The 13,132-nt window shown below is 32.1% G+C and overlaps 1 protein-coding gene across 1 annotated transcript in view; it reads right to left on the bottom strand.

Annotated features, from left to right (window-relative positions):
• LOC106067895 (uncharacterized) overlaps positions 1–13,132 on the bottom strand; it is a 98,921-nt gene that overhangs the window by 28,829 nt on the left and 56,960 nt on the right. Inside the window, exons 17-23 of the mRNA XM_056004358.1 lie at positions 11,252–11,425; positions 9,516–9,632; positions 8,415–8,525; positions 7,432–7,557; positions 6,094–6,216; positions 5,173–5,421; positions 3,609–3,743 (exon numbers count right to left, since the gene is read on the bottom strand). Of these exons, the coding sequence (XP_055860333.1) occupies positions 3,609–3,743; positions 5,173–5,421; positions 6,094–6,216; positions 7,432–7,557; positions 8,415–8,525; positions 9,516–9,632; positions 11,252–11,425 (1,035 nt within the window). The remainder of the gene's footprint in view (positions 1–3,608; positions 3,744–5,172; positions 5,422–6,093; positions 6,217–7,431; positions 7,558–8,414; positions 8,526–9,515; positions 9,633–11,251; positions 11,426–13,132) is intronic.

Here is a 13,132-nt window from a genome sequence, read left to right as displayed (position 1 = left end):
AAAGTATAAAACTATCTGTGCGAAGAGAAGTTTTATCATCTTAGAGTTGAATTAGAGTTTTAGATCTAGGGATGGGATTATAAAGTAAACAATTAAACGAATTAATTTTTAGTACGCGATTCATTACGGTATTGTCTAATGAAAGAATGTTCGTCAGGAAATCTGTAGTCACAGATATCAGGAACTAATTTATGTAAAAAAATGCTTTTGAAACACAAAATTGAAGGTTAATTTTATTATATAATGAAATCAATGGATCTTCTTTTGTATTTTCATGTGTCAAAGTAAAAAACTATCTGCGCAAAGTGTATTTCTTAAAATTAGATCTAGGTCTAAATCCTTTCTATCTTTTCTTATGTCAACATTGTAGACATGGCCTAGATCCATAAAATACTATAGCTGTAATAGAGTCGGACAACTTTATTTTTTTTTAGGGTCTTAAGTTTGTTTTAGGGCTACAATACATACACTACGGTCTAAGTTGGTACCCAAGGAACATTCCTGCCTAGTTTTATCAAGATTGGTCAAGCGGTTTTGATGTCTATAAGTAACATACATCCATACATACATACATACCCCTCACATTCTACTTTATAATATATATATATATATATATATATATATATATATATATATATATATATATATATATATATATATATATATATATATATACTAGACAAATGTTACCCGCGACCCGCGGGTCTTTATTTGCGCATTACTTTCGATATAGTCACTGAGAGTGTTTTGTAAGCAATTAAACGAAATAATAATGTAATAAGTAAAGCGAATGTGTCAATGTAAAAATAGTGTGAATAATGCTATCAAATCAAAATAGCTAATAGGCTTAAATCCATTTTTTTTTTAATTAAAACATTTCTTTTGAATAATCTAGTGGATTGGATTTAGATGTATGTTAAACGTAGCTAATGATCCTTTGACGTTATTTCAGTTTCGCTACGAAAATAAAATTAGTTTTGCGAAAATGGTTTACCCAAAGTCGATACATTCTTATCTATTAAAAACGAAAAGAGCTATAGCTTTGTTAAATAAATGGGATTATAAAGTGAACAATTAAACGAAATAATTTTTAGTACGCGACTCATGAATGAATATAGATCTAGGCCTATCTCAACTCGGCTTCGCAGCTTTCGTAAACGAATGTAGCTTTAGAAAACCAAATGTGAATGTTTATTTGATCAAAATATGAAATGAATGGACTTTAATTAATATGTTTATGTGTAAAAGTATAAAACTATCCGTGCGAAGAGAAGTTTTATCATCTTAGAGTTGAATTAGAGTTTTAGATCTAGTGATGGGATTATAAAGTAAACAATTAAACGAATTAATTTTTAGTACGCAATTCATTACGGTATTGTCTAATGAAAGAATGTTCGTCAGGAAATCTGTAGTCACAGATATCAGGAACTAATTTATGTAAAAAATGCTTTTGAAACACAAAATTGAAGGTTAATTTTATTATATAATGAAATCAATGGATCTTCTTTTGTATTTTCATGTGTCAAAGTAAAAAACTATCTGCGCAAAGTGTATTTCTTAAAATTAGATCTAGGTCTAAATCCTTTCTATCTTTTCTCATGTCAACATTGTAGACATGGCCTAGATCCATAAAATACTATAGCTGTAATAGAGTCGGACAACTTTATTTTTTTTGAGGGTCTTAAGTTTGTTTTAGGGCTACAATACATACACTACGGTCTAAGTTGGTACCTAAGGAACATTCCTGCCTAGTTTTATCAAGATTGGTCAAGCGGTTTTGATGTCTATAAGTAACATACATCCATACATACATACATACATACATACCCCTCACATTCTACTTTATAATATAGACTAGACATATGTTACCCGCGACCCGCGGGTCTTTATTTGCGCATTACTGTCGATATAGTCACTGAGAGTGTTTTGTAAACAATTAAACGAAATAATAATGTAATAAGTAAAGCGAATGTGTCAATGTAAAAATAGTGTGAATGAAGCTATCAAATCAGAATAGCTAATAGGCTTAAATCCATTTGTTCAAATTAAAACATTTGCTTGTAGGCCTACATATATTTGATTAAAATTTAAGACGAATAGACTTAATTTTGTATGTTCATGTGTTACAGTATAAAGTAGATCTTGAGGTAGACATAGATCTAAATCTACACTAATCTAGAGTTAAAAATTGGCTTTAATAGCGTTCATTCTGTGTTGCACATGTGTGACCTTTTTTCATGAATGAATATAGACCTATCTCAACACGGTTACGCAACTTTAGCGAACAGCGAACGAATGTATTAAAAATGCTTTAGAAAAACAAATTTGAATGTTAAATTGATTAAAATATGAAATGAATGGACAATAATTAGTATGTTTATGTGTTAAAGCACAAAACTATCTTTGCGAAAAGAAGTTTTATCATCTTAGAGTTCAATAAGAGTTTTAGACCTAGGCCTAGGAATAGACTCAGTAGAGAGAAGTGTTAATCACTGTTAATGTGTAACCATTTGGTAATGTCTAATGTTCGCCAGACATTACCCGCGGCCTGCGGGTCTAAGTTTGTGTTTACTAATCTAGTGGATTGGATTTAGATGTATGTTAAACTTAACTAATGATCCTTTCAAGTTTTTTTTCTCTTTCGCTACGACAATAAAATTAGGTTTGCGAAAATGGGATTACCCGAAGCCGATACATTCATATCTATTAAAAACGAAAAGAGCGATAGCTTTGTTAAATGAATGGGTTTATAAAGTAAACAATTAAACGAAATAATTTTTAGTACGCGATTCATGAATGAATATAGATCTAGGCCTATCTCAACTCTGCCTCGCAGCTTTCGTAAATGAATGTAGCTTTAGAAAACCAAATTTGAATGTTTATTTGATCAAAATATGAAATGAATGGACTTTAATTAATATGTTTATGTGTTAAAGTATAAAACTATCTGTGCGAAGAGAAGGTTTATCATCTTAGAGTTGAATTAGAGTTTTAGATCTAGGGATGGGATTATAAAGTAAACAATTAAACGAATTAATATTTAGTACGCGATTCATTACGGTATTGTCTAATGAAAAAAAGTTCGCCAGGAAATCTGTAGTCACAGATATCAGGAACTAATTTATGTAAAAAATGCTTTTGAAACATAACATTGAAGGTTAATTTTATTATATAATGAAATCAATGGACCTTCCTTTGTATTTTCATGTGTTAAAGTAAAAAACTATCTGCGCAAAGTGTATTTCTTAAAATTAGATCTAGGTCTAAATCCTTTCTATCTTTTCTCATGTCAACATTGTAGACATGGCCTAGATCCATAAATTACTATAGCTGTAATAGAGTGGGACAACTTTATTTTTTTTTGAGGGTCTTAAGTTTGTTTTAGGGCTACATTACATACACTACGGTCTAAGTTAGTACCTAAGGAACATTCCAGCCTAGTTTTATCAAGATTGGTCAAGCGGTTTTGATGTCTATAAGTAACATACATCCATACATACATACCCCTCACATTCTACTTTATAATATATATATATATATAAAGGTACCTGCAATAATACTTATTACTAATATAATTCATTACATAATAAAAGATTTTGATTACCAACCTTCACATTGTCCAGTACTTATATTTCTGGTATATCCATTGCTACAAATACATTCATAACTGCCCAAGTTGTTTTCACATGTTTCATGTGTAGTGTTACAATTATTACTTAAGATATCTGAGCATTCATTTATGTCTGGTGAATAAGGAATAGCAAATTTATAGATAACGCAGTGATATTTCAGAATAAAGTTTTTTTGATATTTTTACTCTAAAAAAGATGTGAATTCTTCATATAAGAGACAGTTCTGCATTCACGACAATTCACGACAAACAACTAGAACAGCAAGAGACTTAATTCCTTGTCAGAGGACATTTCTGGGTCTTCTAACGTCTTGATCCGACTCGCGCATTAGACGGTTGTTATCAAAAGAATGTTGTACAATACATTAGTCGCCAAATCATCCAAACTTGTAGAGTGTAGACGAACATCTAAGAACACTATTAGGAAATGAACTAAACACGTTTTTCGACTATTTATGAAGCTAATTAAGAGAGAATTTAATTTTTAGAAATATAAATCAATATAGAGATACAATAGAAATAAATATATTTATAAATAAATGTATTAAAATTATTGTTTAAAAACCTACCAAAGCCTATATTAGGCATATTTGTATTAATTAGTTTGGATCAGTTTTGTAACAATAATTAAACTGCAATGCGATATGATCTATCACTTCTCTGGACCAGTTCGGAAAAGGGGGAGGGGGTTAAGAGCGGTTATCATGTGTTAATGTTGACGTGATCGCTTTATTTAAAAAAAGTTGTAAGACTTGAATTCTAAATCGAGTCTCAAGCCTCTGGAAGCCGACACACTACCAACTGTGCCATTGAAGCACATATGAAAATAGTTTTTTTAAGTTATCTATTGTTAGCTTCAAACCCTAGCCCTAATTCTCTATACAAACTACAAAGGAAACCAAGTCACCTTATACCACCATATCCATCAAGTACAATTTCTTTAATTTCTTTCCCTTTTTCCAAACTAATTAAAAACATTAATTACCCAAAGTTAATTAAATAAGAAGTTGTTGTTTTTTTATTCCTGAGTTGTCAGGTAAAAGAAATAATTGCACAATTTTAACTTGACCGAGATTGGGTGTGGGAGAAATAACGTATACACAATTTTGACTAGACAGACAGACAGATTGAGTTGATAAGATTTGAAACGAGAAATCCAAATACAAATAAAGAGATAGAAACGAAAACAATGAATAAGTAAAGAGATGGAAACGAGAAATGTGAATCAATTCAGAGATAGAAATTAAAAATATGAATGAATTCAGAGATAGAAATTAAAAATATGAATCAATTCAGAGATAGAAAATAAAAATATGAATCAATTCAGAGATAGAAAATAAAAATACGAATCAATTCAGAGATAGAAATTAAAAATGTGAATCAATTCAGAGATAGAAAATAAAATAAAGATAAATATACGGAAAAGAAATACGATTTAATTTAGACAAGAGAAATGCTTGATTTGGTTAATACTAAACAGACCTGAAACGAAGTTATTTATATGCAGAGGTATACATTTCCATATAAATTATTGTTCTTACCTGAACAGACAGAATTGTTTTTTTGATAACCAGGTTGACAATTGCAGATGAATCCAGGTCTTGTATTCTGACATACTTCTTGGACAGAACAGTTGTGAAGGTTTCTGACACACTCGTCAACATCTTCGTTGCAATCAACACCTTGCCAGCCCGGGTAACACTCGCAACCTCGTATATGATGGCAGGTTCCATGGCCGCTGCACTGACACTGATTGGCACAGTTCAGACCCCAAAAAGATGGTTCACAGTCTTTAAAACAAGGTAAACAATATAGTGGTTTACTTGAATAGTTTAATTTCTAAACATAGATTGGTGTATGGCAGTGTTTCCCAAAGTGGGGTTCGTGTTCTCCCAGGGGTACTGGAAGAGTTTGAAGTGAGTACGCGTTGCACTTAGTTAAGTTATGCTGATTTTTTAAAAATACTTATTTAGTTAATAAATTCCAATAAAATATCATAAGTGTTAACTCCTTTTTATGATGTAACATTTTAACTTTTTTTTTACAAACTCAGATACGGCGCTATTTTACAGTTTAAGAAACATTTCTACAAAGGTCAGGAAATAAATAGGGATGTTACAAATGTATGTTGGCACGTCCACTATTCAATGTCAAAACTATGTTTCCAATTTTTTTAGAATGTATTTGATATGTCTCTGAAGCATGCACAAAATAAACTCACTAATACTTTATTGTGATAGAGTAATTATTATTTTCTGTGTGTATGCTTACTAAGAAATTTATTATTGTTATTAAAATAAATCCTTTTTTTTAGGGAAGGGGAACAAGGGGGGCGGGGGTAACGAGGAGTACTCAGCGTTATAAAAATTTGAGATGTGGTAGGATAGGTCAAACGTTTGGGAAACACTGGTGTAAGGAAACAACCCCCACCCGGGACAAGCAAAGAATGTCTAAGAACACACCTTCACAGCTGGTCTTATCTACTGCTAGTTTATATCCAGGATGACAAGAACATGTATAGCCTCCAGAAGTATCAATGCAAATCTGACTGCAATAGTTTTTCCAATCTTCACATTCATTGATATCTAAATATATTAAGTGGTCAATAAATAAACTGAAAATAGGTTTATCATCCAGATTAATACAAAATAAAAATTATAAGCGTTTGGAAAAGTAAAAAAAAATATTCTTATTAACATGGGAATTATTTTCGAAAACCTTTCAAAAATTAAAATCTATCTGAATAAAATTATCAATTCGTATCTGATATGAACAAGCATAGTAGTAAAAACAATTGATGCTTTATTTTAAAGAATAAAATTTTTTTACATGGATAATTCTAGAGTACCAAGGATCGGTAAAATTGAAATATTTGTTCTTACAAAAATTCAATACAGTAAGAAGATCATTGTCCATAAAACGAAATACGATAAATAGATAAACAGATATGTACATGTGTATAAAGAAACCAAAAAAAAAGCATGCAACGAAATTAAATGTTTACAAAAGAAAAACATTTTTAAAAATACATTTTTTAAAAAGACAAAACCTCCATTATAAAAGTTAAAATATAAAAAATTATTTTTAAAATATATAAATACAAAAATATTTGTTGAAACCGGGTAGTAATCCCGTGATTTAGACACTGTCAGCTGCGTGCACGAAGATGTATGCTTATGCGATTATTTATTTTGATATGAAAATATAAGCAAAGCTTGGATAATGTTTCAATAAAATTCAAGCAACATTAAATTTACTCAATTTTCTCATAATATCGATACACTACAGCTGACTAGGCCAGGTCTCTTCCTACGCTATCGAATAATTTCGATTATAGACCTTTAAATTTAGCTCGTTGGCCAAACTGGGGAAAAAAAATAAGTTTGACCTTCACAATTTTTCAAAGTAATAAAAAAAATAAAAAATTAAAACCAGAAAATATTTCTCTTGAACAGACTAAATGACCACACGCCTATTTCCACATGTCGACCTCTTCCTTCCCTATACATTGAATAAGTTAATCAATTAATGTTCAGTAACAATGTGCGCACAGCCTTCTAAGGCTAGATCTAAAGGCCGCTCATTGGAATATTTAAAAGTGTAATAAATGTATACATTCGCTTAACCAGGATTTTATCTTGACAGTTGAAAGGGGGGTGGGGAAGGAAGCTTAAAAAATATTCAACTTTTAAAAAATGTAAAATTTCTTCGTTATTAAGGACAAAAAATACTCTAAAAGTTGTACAAGGGAGGTATTGTCTTTTCAAAAATAGTAAAAACAAACCAAAAATGTATCTTACTTTCACAAGATTTGTTGTCATCCTTCAATACATAACCAGAGCGACACATACACACAGCAGCACCGTTAACCACGTGACATAGATGACTGCAGCCTGATCTAGAGCATATTTCCTGATCTGCTGCACCTGTTTTTTTTATTAAGATTATTAATAATTCAATTATTTTTAAATATACAAAAAAAAAAAGGGAAAAAAAATCCCAGGAAGATAACCGTGCCTGGACAGAGCCTGGGATTACCAAACAACTCGTCAATATCAATCCAAACAAGTTTTATTAGCAATTAAAGATTACCCAACTCTAATGGGTACCTGACCTGACAGCATTGAGGAAGTAAAGGTGGTTGGTTGATCGTTGCGCTGGCCACATGACACCAACGTTTAGTTATGAGTTTTAATATATATATATATATATATATATATATATATATATCAGTATCAGGAAAAAAAAAAGAAAAGGCTGATAGAGCAAGCAATAGAAAGACAACATTGAAGAACAGACAGACAGAAAGACAGAGTGCGTTAATATAAACTTTGTTAAATGAAGAGAGTTGACATATCAGCTACAGTGCCCTAACAGAGCGACAGAACTAAGTCGAGAAGAACGAAATATCAATTTCAGAGCAAGTGTCGGTTCTCTCTCATGACCTCGACCTTGTAAAGCCAACCTCAATCTTTGTCCTGAGGACAATTGACTTTGTCAGAGCTCGACTTTCGTTTTGCACTGTCCAAAAATAAAGCTCTCGTAAATGTTCTGATTTATTGCCCAGGCACTAAATAGACCAACATTTCTCTCTGCAATATGAACAATGATTCTGTATTGACCTCTATATGCAATTACAATAGATGGTGCAGGTGACTAATCATCTAATTATTTAAATAAATTTCATTGCAATTTCTATGTATAAATGCAATGGCATTTTGTCTCTGTTATGTAAAACAATTTACAATTTAATTAAAATTATACAACAATCAAGCGTTGATACCTAAACTGCAATTTTCATCCATGCCAAAGAAACATTTGCATTGGAAACTACCAGGATTGTTTTCACAATCATGTGTGCAGTTGTGTAGAGACTCGGCACATTCATCGATATCTGAAAATAAGAAATATTAAGAAATATGTTGCTCGATGTAGCCCCGGGGGGTCCACAAGAAAGTGGCCTCCATAAAAGATCTAGATCTGAAGTGTGATAGGTACAAAACTGAACGTTTTTTTTTATTTATTTTTTCCTCATTTTTACAGCTGGCGAAAATGTCGTGATCAAGAAGTCATCAAGAAATGATCAAGAAGTGTACGCTTGTAATAGGTAAATAGAGCTTCATATTTACGATAGTGCATTTACCAACGGTCCTACCTTCCACAAACTAAAATATACATATTAAATATTCTTTTGACAAGGAAATTTGTATTAAATTTACAAGAACTCTATTTCTCTTATACGTATTTTCATTCATAAGGGGATCTTGATTAAAACTTTTAAAAAATTATAGGAGCCTACACAAAAACCTTGCCTGGGGGCCTCCACAGAGTGGTATAGCTAGGAATTAGCCATTGTTTTGGGGACCGGGCGCTTGACTTCTTTGGGAGACCCTGCATTTTGCGTAATATTTAATATTTAATGTAAAAAACAATTTCGAACACTCAAAGGGGGCTCGGGGAATGTTTAAATTCACCCCCACCCTAGCTACGCCACTGCCTTCGCATACTTCAATCCGCCCTTCAACAAAAAAAAAAGGAGATGAACTAATCTAGTCCTGAAGTGACAAGTTGGGCCTGAAGTCAAAGCTACTGACTGAGCTAATAGTTGCAATTTAAAAGACACAAATTGTATTTTCTAGGTCGAAATCTAGAACCAAATACCACATAACTATATTTTGGCAAGTGTTACACTTGAAGTGTAAACATATTCAGCTCAACAGAGGATAAATCTTTTATAATAAAAATGGCATTGAAAAGTACTAACAATTGCTATACGTTTTATACAAAAATTCTGCATTGAAATCATGTAAAAGACATTAAGTAAAATAGTAGTAAAATTAAATCTACTTAAGTAAAAAAGATAAAAACAAAATTCCTATTTTACCGATGCATGATTTTGATTCCCTCAAGCGGTATCCATCTTGACAGCTACACACATAGGAACCTTCTGTGTTTGTACAAATCTGATCGCAAACTTTGGTTCCATTGCACTCATTGATATCTAAAGAATTAACAATCTGTGTGTTTAGTAGCATATCAAGTGCGTCATGTGTTTAACTTGATAATATAAAAAAAACACAAAATTTTCCGAGTTCAAGGAAGGTAACCCATGCGAGTTAATGTTTTGCGGGCCTTTTCAGTTCATGGACAAAAGGTTTGAAACCTTCTCCCTTTTGAGCTTATACATACCACATGCTTCACCACATTCAATTAAACATTAAGGCCTATCAGTTCAAAACTTGATTAGCTTAATTTACCATTTTAACTCTATTGTTTATCTTGTATGTTCCCATAGTGCCTTCAGCTAACATTGCGTTTGTTTAAAAAATGTAAAAATTAATTAGTATTATTATACGAGTTGACCTTATGCTCTGAGTGTTGGAACCTAGCGTAGAATACTGTTGAGCTACCTATTCAGACAAAAACAATTGAATCTTTTTTTTTCAACAAAATTAAATTTTTTGTACAGAAGTGTAATAGCATGACCCTAGCTTGTGTCTTTTTTAATGTTTTTATTTTTTCTAAATAGAAATTTCAGTGACATGATATGACAGTGTGTGACGGTAAGATGAGTTCAACATATGTTTAAGTTTATGAATAAAAATCGAGTGGATTGATGAAATAATTGAGATTCACCAAGTTAAAATGTTAAAATAAACACTAAAGTTTTGTTTTTCTTACTCAGTATTTTATATTATCTTATCTTAGCGTGCCCCAGAATTTGTTATATTCACCTGGACATTCGCGCCTACTCAAATGTACTACTTGCATTCCTTTAGCATCGTCTTCTCCACAACTCGTTTAATCTATCCAGTGGTGGATTTAACTATTGGCAACCTAAGCTTAGCTTATCCTAAGGGCTCTCACTTTTTGGGGCCAAAAACAATGTCAGGAAGAGTTTCAGTCATTTGAAGAAAGAGCAAAAGAAAAATAAGCAAAATATTTAAAAATCCTTTAAAAAAAAAAAAGAAAGCTTTTGTAAAGGTGAAGAACTCCGACCTTAAAACTATATCTAACAATAATTTACAAGTTATTTCCCTTATTCAATATCAAACAAAACAATAAATTTACATTAACAAAATGACTGTTTTTGTTTCTTGATTTATGTTTTGTTAGGTACAATAAATAATTGTTCAAAGTAGCAACTGGATTGGAAAATGCGTGAAGGAGAAATAGCGTTAAGAATTGTTTAAGAAAATTAAACCCAACAAATGTTGTCATATCTGTAAACACTGGAGTATTAGTCTCATTTGTTTCTATTAAACAAAATAATCAATTACCAGTGATTAATTATCAAATTGGTTACTTTTTATATTGCCAAACAGACAGGCAGAGCTGATATAAGCTTTGTAAAAATTGCAATATGGGTGTAGCCAGCATTAGAGTTGGATTTATAAGGAGCCTCATATTTCAAATAGCTTAAAGCCATACCAAGACGCCAGGTTCGGAATTCAAGTGGTTAGTTGTATTTGTTTCTATTAAACGAAATAATTTATTACCAGTGATTAATTGTCTAATTGGTTACTTTTTTATATTGCCAAACAGACTAGCCACCGCGTCTCCCTTAATTGCTATTATGTGCTAAAGAAAAAAAAAGCTATACAAAAAATATATGTTTACCAATACAGACTGGATGTCCACTAATATTTCTTAACTTGTATCCAACTGGACAGTCCCCACACCTATAACCAATATGGCTATCTCCTTGCTGTTCAGGTGTCAGGTCTGTACAATTCTGTTGATCCGCACAAGGTCTGTCCTTACAGGCATCGTAGTTCTGATCGCAGAACACACCTATACAAATGTTTAACATCATAAACCATTATAACCACAAAAAGCGTGCATAATCTTAGCAGCTCAGAATTTTTTCAAACGCCATGTTTCAGTTGGTTCCGCAAAACAAATCTATGGACTATATCAAGTTTTAATCAAAAGAGAGTCAAATATTACGTAAACAACGCAAACATATTTAAATGAAAATTATGCAACAAAGATGTCTCTGCAAAGTCGGAAAAAGACAACCGCCAAGAGCTCGTACATTAAAATGTCACAAAGTGGGGGACTTCTGTCCATTAAGGGAAGAATACAAAATACAAAATCCCGTTTGTTCCTGAGTTTGTCAGACTGTATCAGCGCTGCTCGATAACTAGGGAGGAAGAAAACACAAGAAATAGTTCGCATTGTGGTGTGTCCGATGTCGGACTAGAGGACGTGTTGATAGGTTCTATGGATACGTTTGAAAGGATTTGTTGCCAACTTTTTAAACAGCTGAATTGAAGTTTCTAAGCTCTTCCGCTAATACATCATGATAATTTTAATTTGTAAAATTTGTCAGTGATTTTACTCTATGACTTAAAACATTTTTAAAAATAAATGTGCAACTTATTAGTGGTAATAAAAGACACCTGAAACGTAGATCAACTCACGCATTGAGTGTTAGAATTTTGACTCTATTCCATTTTAGTTATTGCAATTAATTTCACTAGAGCGTCCTAGAATTTTTTTAGGAAATTGTAAAAATCTTAAATACCTTAGAACGGCAGAAACTAATCAGAAAAAGTTGCATCAATATTGATACAATGATTAAAAGACTTTTTTTTTTATAAAAAAAATGTATCGTTTGTGTTACAACAAGACATTTGTCCTTTCTGATTATCGTTATTTTTTTATTTCTTCGATTTCCAGCCTTTCTCAAAGATATAAGAAGTATTCATTTTGGGGGGGGGGGGTCTTAATTTCCAAGTTATTGAGATAAAATGTGGCTAAAACCCTTCAACATTATTACCCACAAACACACACAGAAACTCATGGAACTGTATTGCTGTCCTGCAAGCTCTATGGACGTCTTGACCTTAACCTTTGATCGTAAGTTTTCAATTGCCGACCATACTTCAAAAGAGGAAATAATGACGTCCTACACATGTCGAAATAATGACGTCCTACACATGTCGAAATAATGACGTCCTACACATGTCGAAATAATGACGTCCTACACATTTCGAAATAATGACGTCCTACACATTTCGAAATAATGACGTCCTATTCAGTTCGAAATAATGACGTCCTACTCAGTTCGAAATAATGACGTCCTACTCAGTTCGAAATAATGACGTCCTACTCAGTTCGAAATAATGACGTCCTACTCATTTCGAAATAATGACGTCCTACTCATTTCGAAATAATGACGTCCTACTCAGTTCGAAATAATGACGTCCTACTCATTTCGAAATAATGACGTCCTACTCATTTCGAAATAATGACGTCCTACTCATTTCGAAATAATGACGTCCTACTCATTTCGAAATAATGACGTCCTACTCATTTCGAAATAATGACGTCCTACTCAGTTCGAAATAATGACGTCCTACTCATTTCGAAATAATGACGTCCTACTCATTTCGAAATAATGACGTCCTACTCAGTTTGAAATAATGACGTCCTACTCAGTTCGAAATAATGACGTCCTACACATTTCGAAATAATGACGTCCTACACATTTCG

The sequence above is a fragment of the Biomphalaria glabrata genome, chromosome 11 (assembly GCF_947242115.1).
Source record: "Biomphalaria glabrata chromosome 11, xgBioGlab47.1, whole genome shotgun sequence".
Taxonomy (NCBI): Eukaryota; Metazoa; Mollusca; class Gastropoda; family Planorbidae; genus Biomphalaria; species Biomphalaria glabrata.
The sequence above is the reverse complement of the archived record's forward strand: the minus strand, read 5'-3'. Positions and strand labels throughout refer to the sequence as shown.